The 27128-nt window shown below is 52.7% G+C and overlaps 2 protein-coding genes and 1 long non-coding RNA gene across 3 annotated transcripts; 1 reads left to right on the top strand and 2 right to left on the bottom strand.

Annotated features, from left to right (window-relative positions):
- Positions 1-1517: 1517 nt before the first annotated feature.
- Positions 1518-20113, bottom strand: LOC139676118 (uncharacterized). Its single transcript, XR_011698594.1, has 5 exons — positions 9751-20113; positions 8806-8915; positions 8479-8563; positions 8084-8368; positions 1518-2751 (listed from the first exon to the last, which is right to left on the bottom strand). It is a non-coding gene; the product is annotated as an uncharacterized lncRNA (long non-coding RNA).
- Positions 1670-13647, top strand: LOC139676117 (uncharacterized). Its single transcript, XM_071564680.1, has 3 exons — positions 1670-2404; positions 2489-3517; positions 13159-13647. Exons 2-3 carry the CDS (start codon positions 3040-3042, stop codon positions 13332-13334), a joined length of 654 nt encoding a protein of 217 aa, XP_071420781.1. The 5' UTR covers positions 1670-2404; positions 2489-3039; the 3' UTR covers positions 13335-13647.
- Positions 20114-21133: 1020 nt separating the features above from the next.
- LURAP1 (leucine rich adaptor protein 1) lies at positions 21134-27090 on the bottom strand. Its single transcript, XM_071564679.1, has 2 exons — positions 26825-27090; positions 21134-23779 (listed from the first exon to the last, which is right to left on the bottom strand). Exons 1-2 carry the CDS (start codon positions 27014-27016, stop codon positions 23090-23092), a joined length of 882 nt encoding a protein of 293 aa, XP_071420780.1. The 5' UTR covers positions 27017-27090; the 3' UTR covers positions 21134-23089.
- Between the last annotated feature and the right edge of the window lie 38 nt (positions 27091-27128).

Below are 27128 nucleotides of genomic sequence, written 5' to 3'. Positions count from 1 at the left end.
AGCTCCCTCCCTCTGTAATGGGATGGAAACCATAATTGTGGAAATAAAGCTTCCTTTCAGACCGGAGATGCAGAGAGTGTATAATGAACAGTTAAGCGTCTATTTAGTCACTTTGAATTGATAAGGGTGTTAATGAAAATGAAAGGAGTCAACTTTACGTCCTCTCTGGGGAAATACAAAAGGTGGAGGGTATTACCCTAAGCCCCTTTAATGAAGTCAGTGCCCACAGCAGAACTCGGAGCTTCCCCAAGTGCTTTTCCAGCCTCTTGCCAGAAGTGCTCAGTTGAGGTCTAGGAAACAGAGGGGGTCTGCCCTGTGTCCCACTGGAACGAGATGTGGGCTGCTGTCACTGGCTGTCCCCAGGCACAGACAGCTGTCCCTTTTACACCCACTTTCTCTGATTAACCTCTCCATGCACACACACCTTTACAAATCCTTTACCCCAAATCATTTGGTTCCATCTCCTCCTGGGAATAAAGGGCACAGCTGGTGGGAGCCTGCCTATGGCCGCCTCACCCAGAGCCAGGCACAAGGATTGTACCAGATTCTCTCCTGTTCCCTCTGGTTGATGCACTGGTGCCATGGCAACTGCTAACACCAAACAGCTGCAGTGAAAGTACAGCTTCAGAGCAGCTTCAGTCCCCAAGGACCAGTGGGCATGTCCCAGGGGGTTTCCTCTCCTCCTCGGAGCCCCAGCCAAAGGATATGCCTTTAGAGCAGGGCAAAGCCAGACTGCAAGATGGTATCCCCGCACAGAGCTCAAAACTCACATTGTATTGAGAATTTCTTATAAAAAAATAATCTTGCCACATTTTCCCTGTTGGAAGGATAAAATCTGGTGTGGGAGGACTCAGAGGCTGAGAGAGCAGCCACTAGTCCTTAGCCTCCAACTCCTGCCCTGGCCCTCAAAGTATCCCCACAGCTTCACGCACCAGAGGCAGAGGAGCAACTTCAACCCCAGGCAACATGATGCCTGGGCAGGGGGACATCAGGACCTGTCCCACTGCAGCATATGTATCCATGTTGTTGTCCAGATATCTTTCTGTGACCAATCACAGCTCCTGTTACTTCTGTAAACAAATTTTAGGATCCTGTTAAACGTTCCTGGATGCCAAAAGTCACTATGATGTACACTCCAATGAGAGCAGAAAAGCTTTTTTCTTTGCTCCTGGGCTTTACAATCTGTTCATCACCAACTTAAGTCCTGGTGATTTCATTGTATGGGAGAGTTGTTGTCATTTTATTCTGTACCCTTCCAACCCCCTGGCAGCTGGCAGAGTTGCTGCTGGCTGGTAGCATACACATGCAGACACACACAAAAAGTTAATCTTTTGCTATTTTTTCTCAGCAGCTCCATTTGTCTGCCTTCAGAACTAATGTGGTGATTTCCTTGTCCTCGTGACAGCTCTTTCTTACTTGGGGAAGCAGCACCCAAAAGAAAAAAAAAGCAGAAGTGAAAAATGGAGCTGTGATTTTATTTTCACCTCCAAATATAGAAAGACAATTTCCCCCTAAGATTTCCTTTTCCTCCTCTTTAAATAAGTCCCAGTGCCTTCAAACAAAGCCAGCACCCCACCGATATCCCAGGCCAAGGAAGATGAGATGTGTTTGTAGGGAACATGAACCAGTTTAAGACCATTATCAAGGTTCTTACCAGTTGACACGGGCAGCTAACCAGGGAGAGGAGAGGGTGAAGGAGCTCAGCGTCAAACCCTCCGGCCTTTCTGCAAACCAGGCATCCCTCTGATGCCAGAACTTTACTGGGTGGAGGCTGGAGCGGGGAAGCAGGGCTGTGGGAATCATCACTCCTCTGGGATGCTGGCGGTGGGATTGATGATGTCCTCCCTCCTCCCGGCAGCGCCTGCGATTTGATTTCTCCCTGCCGGCGGTGCAGCTCCCAGACAAAGGCTGCGCTCTGCGCGGGCGGGCTGGACCGGGGTACCCCTGCGCACCCAGACGCACGCTCCGGCTGCTCCTCCACCTATCCGGGAAGATCCAGCAGACGGATCAAAGCTCATCTTTTGCTATCGAAAGGATTAACTCCCCAGAGAGCAGCGGCGGAGGCTGAGTCTACGCTCCATCGCCTGCTTCACAGCACACTTAGGAGTTGTGGAGCCAACCCGTCGGCAGCTAATCCCCCTCCCTGCTGGAGCCGGGGCAGCTGCGAAGAGCGAGCAGGGCTGTAGGGTGAAGGGACAGGAGAGGAAGAGGACGGGGAGGAGTGTACAGACACATACAAACACACACGCACACACACGCAGGCGTGCACGCACTCCCCGCAGACGGCGGGCAGCGGCACCGCATCGGTGGCTGTTTGTGGGGACCTCCGTAGGGAGCCGAGCGCTGAATAAAACAATCCGGAACACCAGGCGAGAGGATCTGTTCTCTTGGAAAAGTCTTTAAGGTAAAACCCGAGAGCTGCCGCTTTGGAGCCGGGCTCATTGCTGGCGTGGTCGTTGTCTCTTGACTATGGGTTTTGTTTTTAAAGGAATCGATCGGGAGATGCCGGCTAAAGAAGTTGTTGAAAGCCAGGCTGGAAGGGCCGAGAGCTGCGCGCCGCCGGCTCCGTCACACACCGAGAGCAGCTGAACTTTGTGGGGTTTGAATTTATGTTTCTCCTCTACGAACGCTTCAGGCAGCGTTAACGGGAGAGTCACAGCACGGCACCGCACACCTTGTGCCTGATCGAGCCTGGGGGACAGCCAAGGGGGGATTTCTGTCTCTCCAAGGACCATCGCCTGTGAAAAAAAGCTGGAGACGGGCAATTTATCTTTCTTTTCCAGATGACTGAAAACACCTACAGGATCCTGTCTCTCCGGTTTTCATCAGTGAGTAGCATCAGGGAGAGACGGCTGAGTAACAAAAATGATATCAGTCAAAATCATTCCAGCACCTACTTTTTCCTAAGGAACTTCATGCCCATAGGTATTTTCTGCTGGCATTTCCAGGAGTAAGACTGAGGTACCACAGGTACATCCCTACCGGATCATGGAAGAATTTTCAAATTAAAAACTACCTGTCAAGACCAGTTTGCAGTACATGGTTTGGTGTAAGTACAGCAATTCTCGCCTCTTTCTCTCCTTTATAAGTCTCTTGAGCTTGGAGATCTCTTTCCTCATTGCAATTATGATTATTTGCAACATCAGTGCCATCAAAGATTGGAGCACTTTCCTCTCTCAGATCCTCCCCAGTGTTAACAAAACTCTGAACTTGGTACAGCAAGTGGAAGCCACCACCAGCTCGGTGGTAAGTGTGCTTCAGGACCCTGAGCAGGACAACTACCTGTCTAATAGCCAGTCCATGAACTCCAGCAACTTCACAGCTGGCCTGGACCACTTGTTCCAGTACTCATACTCGGACAATGACCAGCTCTACAAGGAGTACAAACCCCCTCCTCGAGACGCCATTCCTCTGCCCAAGGCTGTCCTCTATCTTCTCATGGCAGCCCTGGTGGTGGTTGCAGTGGCATACGCCATCGTTGGGCATCTCATCAAAGACCTCATTTACGACTTTGTAGGTGAGTGTGGGCTTCACACATAGTGTGCATGTGGCCAAAAACAGTGCAAAGCTCAAAGGTTCTGGCTTCTGTCTCTCCTTTGATTTGGGTGGAGTTTAGACCAAGACTTGATGCTTTGACATTTAATTTAGTGTCCTGGGTTCTCCAAATTGCGCTGTATGTTGACCGGCTTCCCTGGGGAAATCCTTGGGTTTAGCCCTCTTCCTAAAGAAACAAAGCTTGTGCGAGCGTGTGTATAAATGTGTATAAATGTTCATATGTCTGTATTGCCAAATGACCATAAAATCCTTTGACCAGTTTCAACTAAGCTTGGATTAGACATCTCCAACATGAAAAGTTTCATGGCAACAGATACCTGAACACAGGATAACAACTCACTGGTGCATTATGAAAGAAAAGCTGCTATGTGAGCTTAACCCCTTATTAGACACCAGTGAATCCACAAACTCCTAGGAAACACAGCTGAGGAGTCTGGCTTCTTTGTACAGCCCCTAGCATAGCCATCACAGCCTCTGCAAGAAATCTATGCCATGATAGCTGAAAGAGCATTTTTATGAGATTTGGCTTCCTGGCTCTTTGGTTTCATCCTGTTGCTGATAAACGCTGTCCCTTGCCATCAGGGACCAGAGTACAAACACTCTGCTGGCTGCTGTGGTTGGGCTGTGGTGTAGGAGGCAGGGGTGCTTGGCTGTTTATGGCAAGCCCTCAGTGAGTTTGCCCTGTAATTTGTAAGGCTGGTCATACTGGGGAGTGCCAATGTGCCCAATTCCCATCTTAATCCCCAGTGCTTTTGGCCCCCACACCCCAACAGCCAGCTCACCATGTCCTTTTGGGGGTCAGGGCCTTGCTGCAGCGTGCTAGTGACAGCTTCCCAATTTGGCTGGGGTGCCAGGAGGGATCCCTAGAGGAATTTAAGTTCCTGGCTCCTGCATATGTGCATACCCCGCAAAAGCTGTGGGGAACAATGTCCTCTGCAGGGGAGCAGCCCTGAAATCCCATTGCACACCCTTGGTCTGAGCCTGCTCCCCAGCCAGGGATGAAGCCCTGCAGGCTCCATCTCTGCAGTGGGAGGGAGATCAGACTCATCTGGAACAAGATCCACATGTTCATCCGCTATTCCTTTTGTTTCCCTGTTCCTGGGACACAGGAGATACACACTAGCCAAAACTCCATTTGTGCCTGCGGGGCACCAAGTTCCCTGAGCAGAGGGTCATGACTGGACAGGGACTGGCAGATCCAGGACACGAGGATTGAGGGAGGAGGTATTTGGGACAAGAAAGGTCAAACCTCCCAGTGGGGAACAGTACTTGGGATCTCACATGAGACTCACAGGGAAATGGCAGGGAGCAGCTGCTGAGGAGTCTTTCTTCACCCCAGATGGAAGGGAATGGATATTTTGTCTTAAAGTGTTAAATTTAACACTTAATCAGCAGCTTTCTAGGGCTGTATCATCACTCGGCTCCTCCACTCATCTGATTTAGTGTTCCCTTCCCAACAAAGGTAGGCAGTGGAGACAGCACCTAAAAATATACATGCTCCTGCCCCAAGATGCTCAAAGGACCAGGTCAGGCCAGGTTAGAAACCCCTGAGGTCCAGTTGCAGTGCCCCCACAGAGCAGACGCCCCTGCTCCAGTTGTTGGGGTCCTTGTTGCAGGACAGCGTAGATGTGAGCACTCAAACCCATGCCTTGGGTGAATACTGCAAAGCAAGGCCAAAATTCATATAAATGCCATGCCCCTCTGAGCACGGAGGGAACCTGCAGCCGTGGTCAGGGGCACCCGTGCCCCTGACATGCTATTTCCAGCTCAACAGCAACACTCCCTGGTGACCTTTAGCTTTAGCCTCTGCGTGCGACGAGGTCAGCAGGGTGGGTGCTCCTTCCTTCGCAAAGCCTTTTGCAAAGGAACTTCCACAGACTTTCACAACACCACAGCTACCCCAGTGCTGAACAGGCACAGGGACTGCCCCAGGTTCTGCACACTCTCTGGAGAAAGCTCTTTCTCGGTTCAACACCCTCACTGACAGCAGAGCGTCCTCCCTGCCCAGAGTGGAGGTAACATCTCTCTGAGTTAGGGTAAGAAATCCAGATGTGAACTTCTTCCCCATCCAGCCAGAGAGGAAAAGGCATTTTCCACACTTCAGCAGCACCCATTAGTGCCGAAGGCTGCCTCCAGCTCATCCTAGTTAGCACTCTGAACCTGTCTTCTCACGGTTTATATGCTTAAAATGAGCCAGTCCTCAGAGGAGAACAGACGAGACTGTGTTTGTTAACACTCCCAAGGAACAGCTCTTAAAGAGGTTTCATTTGAATGAGTTTGCATAAAATTACTTTAGGGACAGGACAGAGGGAGCAAGGGGTAGTAAATAAGAAGCTGGTCTATTAGCTGCTTTAAACACAATGCCTGGATTTATATACTCTGCAGAAGCTCCAACCTCTGCTATCAGCGTTTCTGCACTAACCATATTTAGAAGGATACAGAGAGAGATGGAAATAAGATGCCAAAGGGCTGGAGCCTGTTTCAGGGAGATTAAAGTGTGAATAGTTAATCGCTACTTTAAAGAGTCACTTGGAGGCATCAAGGATGATTTTGACTCCTCAATAACAGATTGTCAAACAGGGACTGGGAAGTCAAAGCATCACCCAGCTTTGTGCACTCACAGGAACTGTGAGAAGCAGGTGCTGGACTTGGTTCAGGTTGGTCAAGGGGTTCTCACAATGCTGCCAGAGTCTTCCACTGTGAAATCTGAACAGGTATTTGAGACACCAACATTTCTCCTGCAGATGCTTCTTAAAAAATCACTTAGAGCTTGCCCAGGCATCCCTGGGGGAGATGAACACTGCTGTGATGCCCAGTGGGATGGGGAGGAGTGGAAAATGGGAGGCTGCATCAAAGGGGGAAAGATGAATTGTCAAGAGAGGAGGAAGATAGAGCACCTGGATATGGATAAGAGGGCTCTGAAAGAGCCCCTCTTCAGCTTTTCCTAGAGACACCTGACCAAGGAGAGCCCCAAATACCTTCATTTCTCTCCAGTTCCTCTCCACTTCCTCTGAGCTGACAAAGTCTCATGTTTGACACTTGCCCAAATCTTATCAGATGTCTCTGCTTGGGGATGGATGTGAACCCTCTGAGGAGGGAGAAAGGCCCCTGCGTGAGTGCAGCTCAGACCCAACCCACCAGTTAAGGCAAATTGGGTCGAAGCATTTGGAAAGCTGCTTAACTTGGAAGCACTGGAGAGCTGCCAGAGCCGGCACTGCAGCGAAGAGCCGACTTGGCAAATGACAAGCCTGTCACCAACGTACGGAGTGCCTAATTACTGCAATCCTTGGGAATCAGCCTGCCCTTCCTCCTCCATCCCCAGCAGTTCACTGAATATCACCCTTATTTAAACGTAAAAAAGAAAAAAGGGAGAAAAAATAAAAAGTTTGACTAGAAACAAAGCTGTTGCCATGGAGACTGCACTCTGTGGTCCCAGGGAAAGGGGAAAGCATCTTGCTCTTGTGTGGGAACCACGTAGGAAGGGTCTGACGGTCTGTGTGGGTATGATGCTTTGCAGGGAGACCTTTGCTGGTGTCACCCAGTTCAGCCAAGGTATCCTTTGAGTTGCTGATCTCCAAAGGAGACCTTGGAAACTTTTCCTTTGGGAATGGGCCCAAGGCAGATGTCCAGCTGGGGCAGGCAAGGCAGTGACGGGACTGTGCTGGTTGGTACTCTGGGACTGCTCAAAACCCTATGCGATTTTTGAAGCAGGGTCTTTCTTTTCTTTGCCTTTTTGACCCACCAGCTGTAATTTTATTTTTCAGCCTTATCTCCAGCTGCCACATTTCAGGCTTCTTTAGGAAACAGTCTCCTTGAACAAAGAAACTGCATAAATGTAGCATTGCTGAAAATAGCTGCTGGGTGATCCTGCAGGGACTTGGGATCCACTTTTAATTGCTCCACATAGAACCACAGAGCTCTTAGGATAATTCAGCCCACGGCAGGGATTGCAGACAGAGTTTTAGGCCCATCAGAGAGGACTTAGAGATCTTATTTACAGGCTGTGTTTATAGGATGATTCCTTTGCTTCCCAAAGTTGTGGGTAAAGAGGATACCACATCAGGTTCTCTTCTGCTTCCACATCTCAGTGCTAATCCGCCTCTGACATTAACCACCCCTGCCTCAGTTTCCCTTCTGGTGCATGGAGGTATGTGAGGGGTTCCTTAGCTTTGTTTATAGGTGCTGATGTCTAGCAGTGGCTGCTGTAGGATGGCTTTCGTTGGCTTAATTCTCACTCCCAGCTACTGTACTAACAGGCAGATGCCCCATCCCTGCATCCACTCTGGCATCACCATGGCCACAGGCTGCGGCTCTTGGCCAGACAAGTGGCCACAGTGATCTGGCCCTGCAAAAAGAAGACAGAGGTGGCCCCACTCCAGGACAGCTGCATTTGCAGCCAAATCTTTGAAGCACAAAGCCAGACTAGTGGGATGGCTTCCAGCACGTGCTGCCAAGGATCAACCAAGCTATCCCCCAACACCATTTCCATTCCTGCCACCGTGTGGTCCAGTGATGGGCTGTCACTTACCTGGGGAGAGAACTGTGCCTTTCTACTCCTCTGCAAGCACTGGTCTTCTATGAGCTGAGAACAAGCACAACTCCTCACTCTCAGACCATCCTTGTTCTGCCTCTGGAGAGAATATCTAAGGCTGGAAGATATGGAGAGCAAATATCCACTCCCAGGAGCCTCCCACTTCCCATATCTGAGTCATCACCTCTCTGAGACCCACTCTTAGAGAGCAGAAATGCTGCCTGATGGATGGGTCTGGGATCAAATGCAGGCTTGGTCCAGGATTGTTCTGGTGCAAAGAAGCTGTTTTTAAGAGAATATCATAATTAATTGAATGCCTTTTCTGTGTCACCCCCTTTCTCCACCAAATGCTTCATACTGCTGATAGCTCTGCAGAGGGACAGTGTCCTTACCTGTGTATCAGCAAAGCAATGTGCTCATGTTGTTCAGGGTGCAGGACAATTTTGACGCAGCCAGCACAGCAAAGCTAACAAATCTCTGCAAAACAGGGAAGGAAGAACAGACCCCAACAGCAAGTTCATTGAGAAGATGTGAATCTGAGGGAAAAGGGGATTTCTAACAAATTACTATTGCCAGGAGCAGACATAGATTTTCCAACAGAACAAACCTGGGAGTTGTCTGCTTATTTTGGTAATGAATAAGTAGAGTATGTCCTGCAAATGAGACAGATACAATGTCCAGCTATGACTGCTGCATTGTGTCAAACTCATGAGGGATACCTTTGAACTCATGTCCATCGGCAAAGCTTCAGCCAGAGCTGGTCCTGCCTTGCTGCAGAGCGATTGCTGGGTCAGGACTTGTTTCAAAGAAAGACGAGCTTCTGCTCCTGCTGCTGGGAAAAGGGATTTTTTAGCAGCTGCTTTCACACCCAGCTCCATTAAAATCAAAATTAAAGCATGAGTTTGATTGTTCATCAAACATGCTACCCCTTCTTTTGCTTGTTTCCGTTTCTGCAGGGACTGTGAATGTCTCACTCACCAGGCTACATTTAAATTTTAGCCTTTCTCCCACCTTCCTGTGCTCTTCTGCTGAAGATGTCTCTTTTTCAGTTGCTGAAATGCCTCATGGACATCCCACCCTGTCACCAATGAATGTGGGCACCCTCACTGGGATGAGACTCTGGGTGTAGGGCATCCCTGTCCCACTCAGCACACAGACAGCAGGAAGCTGCTCACTGCTGCTTGCACTGTAAGGAGTTTCCAAGTGAGGACCATCCCTCATGCTGCTGGTACAAGGAGGGCACACTGTGACATCTGGGCAACGCCAGTGTTTTACTGCTCCCAAAAATACAGCACATCTCACACTTCCAGGTGTGCTGATGAAGACTCAGACAGGGCGAGGAAAGTGCAGGAGAGCTTTGTGCCACATTACTCTGCTACTTAGGGATAATAATAATAGAGTTGCTATTCCACAACTCCTGTTTTGCCCAATCTGCTCTGTCTCCTCTTTCCAGATGCTTTGGATCAATTGCTGCATATCAATCTGAACCCATCTCAGCACTTCCCACCTCTTCTTTCATCCCACAGGCCTCAGCAGGCACTATGAGTCTCGGCCCCTCCTGAAGAGTGGGGAGAAGTGTCTCTGGGTCTTAGATGCTGCTCCCCCAGCCTGGCTGAGAAAGTCACTTTCTCCCTTTCTTTTATCCAAGACATTCACAGACTTGCCTGTGTGCATGTCCTGGATTTTGCAGCATGTGTTACGAGCTCCTTCCAGCAGCTGGGTAGGGGCAGGCAATGCTTTTTCTTATCTCCAAAGTGCAACTGTCCTGGATCCAGAGGTGACATTGCCTCAGGAGGACTCTGTGATCCCTGTTTACAGCTCTGCCCTTGGATGTCCCAGGTCCATTGAGTGTCCTGGCTTAGCCTGAATTTGCTTGTCTTCTGGCCGGAGCTTGTGTGAACCCATATGTGGGCTTGGATCAAAAAGAAGATTTTGTTTTCCTCTCAGTGGCAATTGTGTCTATTTTTTATTGCTCACACAGTTCCCCTGCCAGATGTAAGGGATGGAGGGAGAAATATGTGACATGATGCTAAGGGCTACAGTTTCCATCAGCTGGTCACTACCATCCCTTGGCTCCCAGCCCTTCACCACCCTCCATTACCCAATTACACATCCCCTTGGGTTCATTATCTGAGGTTTACAGTGTGTGCTTGCACATGACATAAGGTCATGCATCGCATCCTCTGCAAAGGCCCTTCTGCATCAGAGCAAGGTTTAATCCCACTGATGCCAAAGATGTGCAGGTCTTCTCTCTCTTCTCTCTCATCCCTCCCCAGACATCCCACAGAGGAACCTGGGAGACCTTGGTTTCTCACCCACAAACTGAGAGGAGTCAGGGGGTGAAACTGGGGGGGAGCATGCATGGCTGGGACAGATCTGGCAGCGGCTGGCAGGGTTGATGAGGGTGCTGACATTTTTATGGTTGCTTCTCCAGGGTCCTGCTGGCAGGAGATCCTCCATCAGCTTCATGGGGCCTCGTTCCCCTCTTCCACACATGGCAACACGCTGAAGTTATAGGCCATAAATGGCCACAAATAACGTGTAATTGTGTAATTACTTCACTCCTTACTTACACAGTCAAATCATAAAGGCATCGCAGTAAATACCCTCTAATGACAGCCTAATTACATCTTCCTGCAGATTACTGGGTAATTAGATCCAGCAGGCTCCAGAAATAATTCCCAGGGAAGCAGTGGTTCAGATTAGTGCGTACAATCCAGCCTGCTCTTACCCAGGAATTAGACTGTGGCAGCCTCACACAAGCCACCTTTCCCGGGCACCCTGGCCAGCCACCTTCCCTTTGGTGTTGAGGCATTGTGACCTTTTTCCCATGGAAATGGCTTTTTCTGGTACCCTTGGTGCTCTCCCAAAACACCCATCCCCTGCATTTCTGCCTTTGCCACAGTGCTGCATCCCACTCTTGCTTCTTCTGCTGCCCGTAAATGTCCCCAAGTTTACATCATTTGGCCACTAAATGCCACTTCCCCTCGCTCACAGGCATCCCATGCTGAGCGCTTTTCTTCCTATTGCACACAGCAATCCTTATCCAATGGCTTCTGGGATGTTTGGGAACCCATTGCACCTCTTTCTACAATTATTTCTCTTCTTCCCTGCTGGACCAGCCCCTGCTCCTACTGGAGTTTTACGGCTGACGTCAAGGAAAGCAAGCCAAGGCCTTTAATAGTATTTGTAGGAGACAATCTTGTTATTGCCTTTGGATTTTCCTCACGGCAAATGGCTGCGTGGGAGCTGGAGAAGCCTGGAAGGTCTTGGGGGCAAGAGGTGGGGACTCTGTCTGGCATGGACCCAGTCCAGCCTGCAGGGCCAGACCAGGAAGAAGACAGTGGAGTGTTTGGCTTTAGTCTAAATCCAGTAAAGCCAAGTAAAATTGAAGATATAAAGGGAAAAAGACCTAAAATAGATTTCTGGCCTTGGGTGATTTTCTTGGGGAAGGGTTGCGATGAGGACCCCAGGCTCTGGTGTGGGCTATGGATACTGCAAGTGAAAGCTAAATGCCCTGGTTGAGACTTGAGGCAGACCCAGGGCTCCCCAAAAACCTTTGGACCTTGTCTTCACTGAAATTCCCAGTCACTCTTGCCAGTGCTGTGGTAGCTGAGGGAACTGTTGTCCTTCTTCTCCTGCCCTTCTCATTGCACAACCAGCACCGCCTTCTAGTGCATTAATGAAGGTAAAGAAAAAAAGAAAACCAATAAAAAACAGTCAGTCTCTGGACATGTTGCCTGTGTCCAGTGTCATGGGAGCACTGTCCTCCTTGGAGTCAGCAAATTTGACCTACAGTGCATAGGGAGAACCACAGGTCATGCATGTCTGTCTTCTCACACATGCAGAAATATCGGGACACCATTGGTGAGCCGAGAATCTAGATCTTTCATTCCCTTCACACCTAATGGCATTTGCCATCACTCAGCCTTGGTTTTGCTGCAAAACGTTTTTCTGCAGCCCGTGAGAAAGGCAATGTCTCACTGGGATTGCATTTCTCTGTTCCTTCTCTACCAGTTAGCCCACATCCTCCACCAGAAAGCTGCAATTTAAATGCTCTGTAGGGACAGAAAATACCCATGCCACAAAGGAGAGAAATGCTATTTCTTGAGAGCGATCCATTGGTGAATAAGTGGAGTTCCTCAGAAACAACTAAACCAGGCTGGTCCTATTTTGCCTGACTCCTGACAGCCATTTCTGCTTTATTTTGGGAGCATGGCTAAAGCAGTGGGGTGCTGGTGTTCCACTACCCACCACCACCAGGTCCTAGGGCTCCTCTCCCCTCACCTGTATTTCTCCAGCTTTGATTTCCTCATTGCTGCTGCCTTCCCATCATGGCTGGGCATGGCCTCTCACTGTCCAAACAGCCAATTTTTTTAAAAAGTAGCTGTTTGGGAAGCAGCATCCCCTACCTTCACCGAGCTGCAGCCCCCTGTGTTGCAGGGAATGTCTTGGTCACACCACCATCCAGCAGTGACACTGTGTTTTGGAGGGTGCTCAGTCACCCTCAGGTTTGTAGGAGTGGCTGGATCAGCTCAGAGCCACATCCTGGTGCTTTGGTGACCAGCAAGAAACTCAGCCCCAAAGCTGCCATGGAGAATTGAAGCCTTATTGTGTCTGTGAACCACTCCTGAGGCAGAATAGCCATGTCCCCAGCCATGCCTCCAGCCCCATTTGGAAGTCACATAGTTATTTAATTGTCCCCTCTGTTTCTGACAGCAAAAACCCACTGTAGGAAATACATTGCCAGAGAGTCCAGATGCGAACTTCATTTCACAGGCATGTCATTCTCATTTTTGGGGTTGGCAGGGTGATTTCATTTGCCTAAGCCAAGAGGGCTTCCAGAAACCAGCAGCCTGAAAACCAGCCCAGAGCTGAGAAGAGCAGAGATCCCAGAACCAGGGGAGCAGAGGGGGCTGAGAGGGCAGAGGTGGGCAAGGGACCATTCTGTGAGGGTGAGCCCCAGAGCGAGGGGTAGAATGTAGGTGGAGGCAGCAATTTTCCAGCCATCTTGAACTCTGGGAACAGCTGAAGATAATCAAGGGCTTCTTTTGTGTTTTTCCCTCCTTCAGACTGGATCTTTGGCCCCAACCCAGATGACAACAGCAACAAGAGTGACATCAACTGCATCAGCAACAGCGTCAATGAGATGAGTGAGATGCCTGAGGTGCCGCGGCACCGGGACCGCCAGCCCCAGGACGTGGTCATTGCCATCAGCGAGACTTGTCACTTGCCACAGCAGACGTGACCAGCACCATGTCTGGGCCAGGCGGGATGGAGCAGCAGGATGGAGAGGAGGAATGGAGCAGTGGAACAGTGCAGCAGCCACCTTGCAGGACCGGGCAGTGAGAGGAAGGGTTGGGCAGAGCCGGCACTGTGGAGCAAAGCCCTTCTCCCCCCAGCTGTGTCTCCAAGGACCTTGCTGGGATGGGTGGCATCACCCCTTCGCCCAGGCTAGTCAGCCCTGTCCTGACATCTGCCCGTGGGTTTGTAACTCCCTCTTTGTTCCCTGTGAATAGCAAAAAAGAAAAAGCAAATGCAAAATACACCCACCAAACAAAGCTTGCAAGAGAAATGAGCCAGAGAGGGTCTGGGCAGTCCTTTGGCGTGCAGCTGTCCAGTGCCATGGGAACAGGGGGGTGAAAATGGCAGAGACAAGGAGGCTGCAGAGAAATAGGGGTACCTGTATTTCTGGGACAGGCCCAGGACACAGCAGGGAGCTGGGGCTGCAGAAAGGCACATAAAAGTCAATATGGGCCAAATCCAGTCCTGTACACTGGTCACCTGCCTGGGCCATCACTTCTCAGTTTTGCTGGTCCAGCTCACATCCCATTTCAGCAGGTGCGTCCTGTGGCTCTGGGACAGCTGGTGACAGCTCCAACTTCCCAAGGAGCCTTTCTCCTTCATGCCCATGGCCAGGCCAGGGCCATCACTTTCCCTCCACAGCTCTGCTTGAGCCCAACATCCCCTGACTGGGAGCAGCCCTGTTGGGACAGCGCACAACCCCATTCTCTGAGGAACGTTGTTGGAGAGGAGGACAGGGGCCTACCTGCATGAAATCCCAACTCTTCATGGGGAAAAATAGCCCTTGTATGTCTGCATCCCTCAGACTCATCCCAGTGTGGCCACCTCCTACATCATCCCCAAACTACCTGCCACCACAAGGGGTGTTAGCTCTGTTTTGGGGTCAGCCACATGTGTGTGCACTGATGGAGGGGAGAGACCAACCTCTTCTCCCTGGGTGCCTTCCTCTTCCCTGCCAGAGCACCACCAAAGGAAACTGCCGTTCTCTCTGCCCAAAGACATTCTTTCCCATTTCTAACTCCAGGCAGATCCCTGCTCCCCACTTTTTAAGGTGCTTGGGGGAAGCCAGCAGCAGCTCCCAAACCAAGTGGGAAAATGAGCATCTTGGTAGTTCTATTGTTGGTTTAAGATCAGTTCTTATCCTACTCATGGTTTTAAACCAGCATCCATAATTACTCTGCATAGCGGAGTGGAGGCACTGGGAACAAACTCATTTTTTGGTCCCAGTGCTTCTTCCTGATGAAGATGCCTTTGCTCTCCACATCTTTCCTGAACTTAAAAAAAGGGTTATCCTGATAGCCCACAGACCTGATCCTGAGAAAAGGCAATGGTCTAGCCTTCTGCCTCTGCATTCAGGAGGATAAGCCCTGCCTTTCCCAGCCTGCAGTACCTAGAACAGCATTTTCCTGTTTTGAAAGTGGTTAAGGAAAATGGATGCGGTTTCAGCCTCTTGCTCCAATGGCTTTAAATGAGAGCCATTACCAGCAGTCCCATGCTGGGGCTTTGTTGGCTTTGCAGCAAGCAGAGGTGAAGGACATTACCACAAACCTCCTGCCAGTAATTAACCATTTCCAATCACCATTGCTGCCCCCATAATTTTTCTCCTTTTTTTAAGCCATGGGTTTGTAATATGGCTGCTCTGTCACCTGCCAGCTGTCTCCTCTGCTGGGACTGTGAAGGGGAGCTGGGCAGCGATGCCCTGGCAGCATGTGAGGATATTGTTGAGGGTGATCCCATAACTGTTGGCCCTTGGGAACAGGGTTGCAGCACCAGAGCTGGCTGTGGGCTGGGGAAACTGGAAAGGTCCCAATTCCTGGGGCACAGGACTTTGTATGGGGAGGCGCTGGTTTTTCTTGTTCCCCTGCCCTTTCAGCATCTAGAGGCTGGACATCACGGTTACCCAGGTGCCTCTGGCCACTGCTGGGGAGGGACAGCAAGACCATGTGTCTCACACTGGCACTGCTCTCGGAGGGACTGGTCCCTGCCACGGGGACATGCCACTCACTGGGTACAGCTAGTCCCCTTACGGCTGCAGGCAGCAGCCCAGTGACTCATCTGCACTGTTGATCTATTGACTGCTGGAACTAAGGTGGAGGCTTTCCTGAGGATGGAGGCAGCCACCTTCACTCTAGCCGGGCTCTTGCTCTGTTCCTGAGGCACCTCGGGGCCCACATGACATGGTTTGACCCTAAGAAGATGTTCCTGCACCAAGCAGCAACCTGCACCAGGGCTAGCAAGGCTGATACCCACCCGAGGCCACTGTCCTCCGAGCAGAAGCAGAAGGAAGGAGCCAAGCTCCCTCCTGTGGCCACCTGCACCGGGGTCCACCAGACTACTCAATTCTGGGAAGGGGCTCATGAGGAAGTGCCCTCAGCCTGATCCCCTCAGCCTCTCGGAGGCAGCATCTCTGTTTTGAAGCCCCTCATTTGCAGGGATGCTGTGAGGGATGGTGGTGCTGTGTCCAGCTCCCAGACGATCTGAGCCCTGGGCAATGTTACAGCAGTGTACATGATGAGGGGAACCACCAACCATCTCCCTGAGCCAAGGAGTCACACCTGGTCAGTGCCAGGAACCAGGCTGGCACCAGAGCTCCACAGGACCCCATGGCTGTAGCTGCTTTTGTAACTGATCCCACTGGAACCTGCCACATGTCAGGGGAAAACTGCAGAGGACAGCAGTTTCTCATACCACCTTCCTTCACATCCCACCAATCCCTGTATCACTGGCATCATCACCATCATCTGGCACCTACCTTCCCCCTAACTGGTCCCCAGACATGTCACCAGACACTGCACTAGTGCTGAGCTCTGAGGATGATTATGAGCCATCAGAGAGTCCCAAGGTTGTGGAGCCATTTTGCCTCTGGGACACTGAAGGCAGAGCATGGCTTCTGGCTGAAAAGCAACCCCTGTCCTTCCAAGAATTTTTCTGCCCAGTCACACACCCATGCAGCTGGCTGCATTTTGGAGGACATCTCCAGTACCCTCAGAGAACCTCTGAAGTCGGGTGGCAGGACAGGACCAGGCTGAAGAGTGAAGCTGCGAGGCTGGGGTAGGGAGAGCTCCATGTTTTTAATTCAGAGCCAGTGCAAATGGTACAGCAGCCTCATCTGCTCTTCAGGCCAGCCTTCTCCCCCCGCCCCCACTCTCTCCTTGCCCCCACAACATCTGAGCAGGGTACAAGAGTCTGGTTATCCGACAGCAAGGGCCTGTGGAGAAGTTCCATGAGAAGACATGCTGGGGGCTGCTTTGCCCAGGGGAAACTTTTGGGGATGCTGAGGGGGAAGGGGTCTGATAAGTGTGCCAGGCTGTCTGACTACTCCAGTCTCTGCACCTCTTTAGTGCAGGAGATTGCTCTTTAATTCCTTCTTTACTCCCCTAAGCGCCTTAGAGAGCAGGGACGGGAGATGCTGGTGCTTTTTATAGCAGCCATAATCCTCGCTGCTCACACTGCCTGCCTCCTCCTGCCCTAACACCCAGGGCTGAGCCTCCAAAATTGGGGCTGCTGCCCAAAAACTGCCTCACACCCCTTCAGTTCCCAGCATGGCCTCTCTCCCAGCTCAGATTCCAGCTGGAGCTGGTTCTGAACTCACAACCCCATTGCAGAAAGTGTTGGATGGCTACAAGGGCTGCACTCCCCTCCCAGTCACAGCACTCAGAAAAGGACAGACAGGCAGACAGACTTACTGAGACACATGGATGAGCACCAGAGCAACTGCCTGGCCTCCCTGTTCTCCTCCAACACTTTTGGAGCTGAAACCAACCCCACTGCACAGACACAAGGAAGTCCACAGGAGCAAGATGAGCCGGGGCAGCCTGGGGGTTTCTTTCTAACTCCCCCCGCACCATTACAAAAGGGAAACTGAGGCAAGGAGGGAACAGGGAAGGGGCTCCTGACCCTTCAGCTCATGAGCAGAGCCCCTTGCAGAGCAGCTAATGAGCTTTAAAGGCTGATGAAGCTGCACACTTGAATGTAACCCCCAAGACATGAGCTTCAGTATTTTATCAGGATCATTTTGATGCTGGGGTGGCTGGTTTCCCTTACCCAGCCTGTGTCCACAAAGCCAGGGGTGGCATTTGAGCCATGCAGGCTTCATCCCTTGGGATGAAGGGGACTGAGGAAAAGGTATGTGAAATGGGGCAGCAGGAGGTTTAGTGAAGCAGGAACAAGTCTTGGGAGAGACATATTTCACTTCCTGTCCCTGTCCTGGTGGTCAGTGCTGTCCCTTCACCCAGCCCCAACCCCTGTCATCACCCCAGGACCACGGACATCAAAGGAGGACAGTGAGCACTGCAGCTGCTTTGTTCCCATTGCCATTTCTCTCTCCAGCAGCTGAGGTTTTACTTCTCTCCAGCCAAAATCCCTACTGACTCTGTACCCTGCGAGGAGGAGCCCAACACATCTCTTATCCTTTTACTGTTTCTCTTTTACTGCCCACGGTTGGGCAGATGAAATTTCCTCTGCCCACCCACCGCAGACCAGAGGGTCTCACAAGAAAGGACAGTCTGGCAAATTCTAAAACCATTCCAACCCTGCCTGTACCACTTTGTTCTGCTGCAGGTTTGGCCCCTGTCTCCCACAGCCTCTTTGCAATACATTTACTGTAATTTTCCCTTTAAACACCCCACAGGGGAAAAAAAAACAACCCAGGGGGCTTCTTCTAGGTCAGGCTGAGCTAAGACAGGGAAAGAAGATTAATTTCTCAAAAGAGCATTTCTGATTTTTCTTATGCTCCCCACAGAACACAGAGCTAGTGGCAGGAGCACACACATCTCTTGGGCATGCACAGCTTTTGATGTCACCCCTGGACCAATTCCTAAGTAGGAGGCATAGGGGGACTCTTGCCAAGAAGGCAGTGCCACACTGCAGATGCTGATGAGCCAGAATGGGTGCCCAGCACCCAGGGAGGAAGAAGGGGAGAGCTGTGTCACCACTCCCTCCTGGCACCCTGGCTGGGCTGGAAGCGGGACACAGACAGGGAGTGAAGCCCTGAGCCTGTCCTTGTCACCCACCCATGCTCACACACCCATGAGCCCCTGAGCAGTCACACTTGTTTTTCACTCCCAAGGAGCACCAGGAAGCTCTAAAGCCAGAGGATTAGTCTCCAAAACAAAGGCCTGGCCTGCTGCCAGCCCCCAGCAGGGAACAAACAGCCCAGGAAGGCACTTCCTAAAGGCTCAGCTCATTCCTGGCTCAAGCCCTGACTTTGTACCCTGGTTTGCCAGCCTCACCCTCATGCAGCTGCAGGTACCAAGAATCTGGGGAGGGGGTTCCCACAGGTGGGGAGGAAGCAGATTACCAGAAGACCCTTACTTGGTGCCTGAGCTGCCCTGAGCAGTCAGAGTATCCCCTGCCTGGTGTGGCTTCTCCCATGTGTAGTCAAGGTTCAGGCACAAAACCTTGAGGAGGATTCAGCCTTTGGAGACCTGTGACCCTGAGGCTGTGGGAAGGAAAGACTGGACACTGTCTGGAAACTCAGAACACAGGAATCTTACACTGGGCTGACTTGACCCAATACTAGGGGGTCCCAAGCACAGCATGGGGAGCAGGCTGGGTGAGAGGTGATGAGGACAGCTGGGTGCCATCTCCCAAAGGACTGGGACTGAATGTTGTCCTGAACTGAAGGTGGCTTTGGCATCATGAAGTGATCCCTGGGGATCTGATCTGGGGATGAACACTTCACTGCAATCACCACCAACCCTTCAGCCTTGCCCAGGAGACCATCCCCACAGCCAAAACAGTACAGGCTGAGAACAGGGCTTGAAGGCAACATCAGCCCTTCCCATCCCATTTCTTGGCCTCTCCTGCCCCACTCTGTCAGCAGTGGGTCAGACAGCACAAGCCCAGGGCTCTGCTTGCAGTGCTGCTCCCCAGCAAGGGTTTCAGAGAACCATGGGGTGTGTGCGACCTGGGCAGGGAACAGTAAAAGGGTAGACGGGGAGCATCCATCTCCTGGTAAGAGGAAGGCAGAGGTGCTGGGATCCAGCCTCACAGGTTGTGCTTGCACCCACACATCCCCTGAAACTGTTCCCCACACCAGTGAGCCCGTGGGGATGTTGTGGGGCCACAGTGCTGCCAGCCCAAAGGCCAGAGTGTCTGGCTGAGGGGCTAAACACCCTCCAACCAGGCTGGGGTGTTGGCCACCTCCCTTCCGTCCATGGGGGCCATGCTATTTTTCCACTGGGAAAAGGTTATTTTCATGCCTCCTCCCCACAGGAACTAACAGAAATCACTTAAATGGCTGCAGTGCTCGAGGGATGGGCCCTTTCGGAGCTGAGCCACATGCAGGGAGGGGAAAGCCCAGGGGACATTTTAATAACAAGCAAGGAGTGCTATTGAAGTGTTTTACTGCCTCGTTAAGGCAGTCTAATCTCTGTGTATATCTTGAAAAAAAAATAGGCTCGCTGGTGTTTTTCTTGTAACAGAGGTGGGTGTTTTCTGGCATGGCTGGGATCCCGCCTGCTTTATCAGCTTGATTTCTTACCCGATACTGGCACTGAACAGCCCAAGAGCAACCCAAGGGCAGCAGCAGGCAGGGTCAGGGCCAGGTAGACCAGGAGAGAGCCTGTGGATCTGTGCTGTGGGCTGTTTCCCACTCATGAATGCTCTGCACTCCATCGCTGCACTCACCTTTCAGCAAGACACAGGTCCCCAGAGTGTTTCCCCAGGCTGGGTTTGGGACATGCTGGCTCTGCATGTGCCTGGGCAAAGCCTGGAGGTGGGTGACCCCTTATCCAGGCAGCCCAGAGACAGAGCAGGGGATGGCAGGAAAACCATGAGGTCCCATCCACCCCTCCAGCTTCAAGGGCTGAGATTTGGGGAATACAGAGATTCTGGGACTATGGATACCTTGGGCTGATGTAAACCAGATTGAAGAGTCCATGCCCAGCAGAGTTGCAGGAAAAGCTTCCCTGAGGAGATACACACCTGTCTGACTGCTGAGGTCCAGATCTGGTAGAGGAATGAGCTGGGCATTTTATTCCTAAGGTTTTCTTCATTACTCTGTTTTTTACCTCAGCCAAGCAGAAAATGGGTAAATCCTGCTGAGTTGTGCTGGCTCTAGTATCCAATTCCCTATTTGCAAAAGCTCACGGTGTCAAAGCTGTGAGCCGGAAGGGATGCTGAGGCTAGGATGGCAAGGCCAGATAAGCCGATTGCGGTTGCTTTGGAAAAGCTGATGTTTGCATGAGCACCGGCTCTTGCGGTTTTAAAGTGATCCACCCAGGAGCAAATCCCAACAGCCTGCTATCAGAGCTGTGCTGCTCCCACCCCAGCTGGGCTGGAGGAGTCTCTGCTCTACACCCAGATCCATGCTGCACTTCATGGGGGGAGGAGGCCACAAGAGCCAAGGCTGCCACTGCAGAACACAGGAAGCAAACAGAGATTCCACCACAGCTAATGAGGCTGGCAAACACCTAAATAGATCTTCCCTGGAAATTTGGGGCAGGAACTGCTGCTTGTAGCTGGACACGCAGTTCTGCTGGGGTCAATAGTCTCACCAGCATGTTGCTCCCAGCAGATGTGTGCTGGTACCCAGCTGCTTCAGGAAGCATGACTTTCATGTGTCACCACCCTGATTTGAAAAGGGACAAATGCCCAGACACTTGGTCTGTGCCTGTTTCAGGACTGGGGCTAAACCTGTCCTCCTGCAGGGCTGCCAGTGGCTCCAGGGTGTTCCAGCCCAGAGCTTCTCCCCTTCCCCTACAAACACACATCAGCTCAGCAAAGCACTGACAGCGTGGCCTGGGAGAAACACTAACATTTATTAAGCCAGCTATGTTTTGTTGAGAATGATTTTAACAGCGCTGGAGGACATACACTCTCTACCCCAGGGACCCTCAGGTGATGCATGACATGCAGAGTTAGAAGGAAAGCAGAGGACAGACAGCCTTGGGGGACATGGTGGCTCAGTGTCAGCAGCAGAGCTACTCAAGGAGCCACAAGCTGCTTGCAGGCAACAGTGAGCCAAGCACAGCTGCAGCAGAGTAGGCAGATGGATGCTTGCATAGGGCAAACCAGTCCCAGTTTGCTGGGATTCCCCTAAGTCCTCAGCAGGTGCCATCTCCAGGAATTCTGGATGTTGTCCTTCCCTCCATGTCCATCCAGGGAAGTTCTGAGGATCTGCAGGGGAAGGGAGGGTGCTCAGGGATCTCAGCAGAGAGGGGAGTTTCCACTGAAGGTGCTGCTTCAGAGACAGAAAGCTGAACCTGTTGTGCAGCCAGACACCTTCATAACCATGGTCATCTCACATCTAGAAAGAGTCACAGCCAAGTCTGTCCTCTCTTAGCTTCCCCTTGACATCATGAGATGATATCCTCTCTCTTACCACCGCAGCAAAGACAGATCTAAGCTGCAACCCATCCAGGCAAGGAAACAACAGCATCATGGTGAAAGCAAAGGTGTCACAGCCCTTGGCTGGGGACATATGTACCCATGGGTTCTGAAGTCAGGACACTCCAGAAGGCTGGAAGAGCTCAGCTTGTTGAAGGAGGATGCTCAGGTCCTTCCCTGCATTGTCTGATGAAGGCAGCAGGTCCTGCTCAAGCTCTCACACAGCTCCAGCTGCAAGCCATGCTCTGCAAGCCAGTGAGGGGTGTGCTGGGAGGCATGGTGGGTGGACAGTGAAAGGCACGGGCAGAAGCAAAGGCTAAAAACAGAGTTGATGTCTCCAGGGCAGGGCCACTGCAAATATACCCCAATCCAGAAGTCTCATGTTTCTGATTGCTGGTAGGAGGCAGAGACCTGGCAACATTCATCACACAGATGGAGAAACCCAGCCTTCGTGCCATCACACTGTGCCAGGGGAAAGCAGGAGCCCTTCCAAGTCTGAGCCCTGCAGGCTCTGCCAGGCTGCCTGTATGCTGCCACATCCTGGGGATTCTGCTCCCAAGGTGGAAGACTGTCCAGAAACAAACTGGGAGACATGGATCTCCATTTCCCACCCAGTGCTTTGCTGTTCTTGTGTAATCACATTGGGAAGTCTGCACTGCCATCCTTCCTCCACAGGGCATAGACAAAGGCTTTCCAGCCCAAATTCTGACTGGCTTCACAGAGGTGTTTAAACCAGGCAGGACTTCACTCACAGGGAAGGAGTTTTAGCATACATCATTTGCTGGGACCAAATCCCAGGTCAGCTCTGCCCTGGATGAACACTGGCCTTGAAGATGATGACGGAAATGAGCAGATCCAACAGGGATGCCCTGCTCATGGTCCTGCCCCACACAGAGCATGCTGGTGCCACTGAATTGTGGATGTGTGGGAGCGTCTCCTGCCCTCTCTGGGTAGTCATTCTGGGGGAAGGATCCTCGTTTTTTTTTTGCAGACAAGAGGCTGAGGATTAACGGGAGAAGTCCCAGGAGCCCCACTGTCCCACATTTCCCAACCACCACCATCCAGGACAACAGAGGAGTATCCAGCCACCTGCACGTACAGCCACCTGCACGTACCACCCCAGAGCAAAGGATTATCAAATTTACCAGGACCCACCTCATCCTGCCTCTCCCAGAAATTTGCTGCAGGGCAGGCACCCTGTTCCTTATGGTTGCATCACCAAACAGTGTTTGGGTGATCAGAGGAACAGTGCAACAACACCAAGCCAACCTGTCCCTCCCTCTCCTGCCACTCCAAGTCTCCCAAGCACAGACAAGTGAAGCAGAACAGGCAACTGGGAGAGCTGGACTGGGAAGGCAAAGCCACAGGCTATAAGAATGTCACATCATCCTGAGACTGGAGCCAGCGCCAGTGGGCATCATACTCCAGGTGCAGTTTGCTATTGAGTTTGCAGTTCTCAAAGTCAGCCTCAGCCTTCTGAGCCTTCCCACCCACATTCCCCTTCCCCAGCCTCTCCCTAGTCCCCGATGGTGATTTGATGTCTCTGTCTGGTTCCACAGAGGGGGGCTGCTGGCCCAAATACCCGTTGGCCACCTGGGACTCCTTAGCAAACTGGTGATCCTGGGGCAACCCAAGTGGGGAGACGTCCACATGAGGCCACTCATGCTCCGCTTTGCCCTTCTCTTGCTTTACAAGACCTCTCTCGGGGTCGATCCTGACCCAATCCTGCTCCGCCCTGGCCAGGGCTCTGCCTGATGTGGATGCAGCAGCAGTTTCAGCAGCGTTTTGGGAATACTCATCCATGTCATCAGCCAAGGTGTCCAGGTAGCTGCCGACAGAGATGCTGTCCAGCCTGTCGTTGGGGTCCTGCAGGCTGTCCCAGCTGCCCCGCCGCGAGGCCTCCTGGCTCTCCACCAGGCTGTACTGGCTGCTGGCCAGGCTGCTGCAGCGGCTGGTCAGTGTGCTCCGTTCCTCCAGCAGCCACTTCACTGCCTCAATGCCCTCATTCACCACCACCAGCTGCTGCAGGATCTTCACATCGACCGCTCGCAGGTAGGCCTGGAAGGGAGACAGAGAGCGCAGGTGTGTTTTGAGGGGACCAAGGCGACCACAGTGGCCAAGGGCCCCAAGTCCCAGCCCGCCCTTGCAGAGGTGTCACTTTGGTGGCCACAGATCTCCAGAGCTGCTTGATGAAGAGTACAATATGGGAGAACACCCTGCAGGGAACCATCCCAGGAGACGCTGTCCAAGACCTGGGGACGTGTCCATCAGCGACCACCAACTTAGGGTTCCCACCAGTCACCAACCCCCACAGGGAAATAAATCCAGGGCACTTCAAGTCACTATTTCCTATGGAAACAGGGAATAAGCAAGGAATTGGAGGTACTGGGTACAGATCTGATCCCAGAGCATCCTCCAAACCCTGGGAGGTTGCTGTCAGGGCAAGAGGATCAAACATTGATCAGGGTAAGGGTCTGGCTGGACCTCCCCAGGGTGGTCCCTTCATCCTGTTACTTCTTTCCTTCTAGAGTCTAAACCAAGCCTGGTGAAAATGTTACATGGCAAGATTTGGAGACCCAAATCACTCCCAGAATGGGAGGATGAAGAGGACAGGCACTGTTCATCACACCACTCGCCTTGCCGACTCCTGCCCCTCTGAGCCTGGGGAAGCTCTTTGCAAACTTCAGTTGCTGCAGAAACATCTGTTTTCCTAATGGAAAGCCCCGTGTGCCAAGACATTCCTGTCTGTATGATACTGGCCGCCAGAAGCCACTGGATTTCCCCTGCACGGAATGCAAATATTTTGCCAGGAAAGGGAATCAGGCCACGAGGGGGGGAAAGGGAGAAAAACCCATTGGAGGGCAGGTAGAGGCAGCCTGGGAGCTGTGGATGCCTGCAGACTCCTTCACAAACAAATCCTATCCCCAGTATCACCAGGCTGTGACAGAAATCCACACCATCCCCTGGGATCATGTTTAAGTGCAATGTCTGGTCCCCAGCATCCGGTACCCTCGGAGTCACTCGCCCGCCCACGGGTGACCTGACAGTCTCTTGAGACCCCCGTCTCCGGTCCCACAGCAAGAGCAGCAACAAAAGCATCTGAGGAAGGAGCCTGGGAAAACTCCAGCCAGGATTTCAGCAGGTGACACCTCTCACTCCAGACAACACAAAAAAAGGGTCAAAGATTTGTAAAGACCTGACACCACCCCCCCCCCCCTCCCGCAAGACCTTCAAGCTGGATTTAAATAAAAAATAGCAGCAATGTGCCCGGATTGGGGCAGGAGCCAGTTCCAAGTGCAGAAATTTCCTTTCTAGGCAAGTTATTTAAAAAACTGCCTACCATGGACTTTTCTGCATGCACTGCTAAAGCATCTGGCCTTGGCAGGGAGATGACGTGGGAGGAGGAGGGTTGGGAACCCCTGATGGGGAGTTCCCCATTTTTCTCTGCAGAACTGCAGCTGTCAGAGATGCCAGAGGAGCCACCCCAAAAGCAGACGGTGGGATAACACTCCCTGCTTTCCATGCTGTTTGCTAGAAGGAGTTGGCCACTAATTTGCTGCTAATTCAGGACAGCCTGACCCCCCACATTGCACTTCAAGAAACTCCCTCTCCAGTAAGTCAAGGTTATCATGGAAGGAGACCTAGCACAGGCTGCTCTCTATACTCCTCCAGATGCACTGAAGAAGTTCACTGCATCAACCTCACACCAAGGATGGCTGTTCAGGGGACTGTCCCACTCTTCACTCTCCCTAAAAGCAGATACAGTCCTGCTCCCCTCAACAGCACTCAAGAAACCTGCAGGTGCCTTCTCCCTTCAGGACACTTAGCCTTAGGGATAAATCATCCTCCTTAGACCAGGAGGCAAGAGTGGAATTCACTAAATTCTCTTCCCACCGCCCACTCCCAGGCTAGCTTATCCTCTGAGCATTGTGTTCACTGGCCGCTGCTGCTCGAGGGGGGGGATTTCGCTTCCTGTTCATGGGGATGGGGAGATGAGGGAGCCCTGTGGTAGGTTTTGGCACTTGGGTGCTATTCCCAAGCTGCTGACCTGGGTGTGAGGTGTCCCCACCTCTTCACTGGCCATTGAGAAGAGCCAGGGCACAGCAAGGAAAAGTCTTCCTGAGCCAAGGTGAATACCATCCGGCCAAAGCCAGGCCTTGTTGCCCATGGACTAAGACTGCTTGCACCGGGGCAGGGCAGACACCGTGCTGCCTTCCTCCTCCTCCTCTGAACAACCCAGGACCCAGAGACCTTTCTCCTCCGGTCAGGGTGCAGCCTGGAAACCAGCGTAGAGGGAGGATGAAAGCAAAGAGGGAGGATGAAAGCTTTTGCACCAATGGGAATATTGAATCAGGCAAAGTGGAGGGCTCAGGCTGGGTGGTGCGCCAGCCCCCCAGGGGGCAGGCAGGGATACGGGCATATTTAGCCTGTTTCCCTATGGAAACGATGCTCATTCCCACCCGCTCGGCATGTTCATGCGTGGGAGAGTCCCTCCCACCAGCTGCACTTGAACCCATTGCCCAATCTCGCCACGTTTCCCGGAGGCGCAGGCACCGGCGGTATTTGCTCCCTGCACGAAAGAGGCAGGCGAGAAAGCTGCCATCGGCCCTCCCACGGTCCCCGGGAAAGGCAGCCACCGCAGCCCAGCCCTTTATGATCCACCCCAGAAGCCCCGGCAGGAACCGAACGCCGGGAAAGCTCCCAGCGATGCTTGGTGCCTTGTCACCGAGGGAGTCACACCTGGGGGAGAAAAAAATCCGTCACCATGCCCTTGGCGAAGGTCCCTGCCCTAAACCCTGATCCCGGGACACCGCGGTGTGAGGGGACTGGGCGGACGTGTCCGCGGGACCCCTGCGGGGGATGCTGCGTGGGCCGGGGGGCAGAGAAAGGCCGAGGAAGGGGTATGAGCTGGAGCTATTAGGCAGCAAAGGAAAGAGCACAGGGGGGTTCCCCAAAATTCTGGCAGAGCGCGAGGCGCTATTAGGGGACTGTTACCGGGGGTGGCAGGCGGCTGCCCGGCGGGGGGACGCGGCAATACCGGTGTGGGACGGTCAGTCACCCGGGGTGGGGGCGGCCGGCAGCGCCCGGTACCGCGGCACTCACCAGCTCCAGGCGGAGCGTCCGGAGGCGTTCGGCGATCGGCGGGCGTTCACCGCGGGCCGGCGCGGGTGGCGCGGGCGGCGCGGGGGCGGTGTCGGCCCGCAGCCCCCGCAGCAGCACGGCGGGCGGGCGCCGTCCCACCTTGCCCGCCAGGTCCCGCAGGTCGGCGGGCAGTGCCTCCCCACCGCCCTCCATGCGGGTGGGGCGGCGGCGGCCGCGCTGTCACCGCGGCTCGCGCGAGGCCGCGCCCCCCGGTGGGGCCACACCCCCTGTCCCGCCCCGCCCCGCCCCCGCCCCCGCCCCACCT

Source organism: Pithys albifrons, chromosome 10, assembly GCF_047495875.1.
Source record: "Pithys albifrons albifrons isolate INPA30051 chromosome 10, PitAlb_v1, whole genome shotgun sequence".
Lineage (NCBI taxonomy): Eukaryota > Metazoa > Chordata > Aves > Passeriformes > Thamnophilidae > Pithys > Pithys albifrons.
This window is presented reverse-complemented; position numbering and strand designations above follow the sequence as displayed.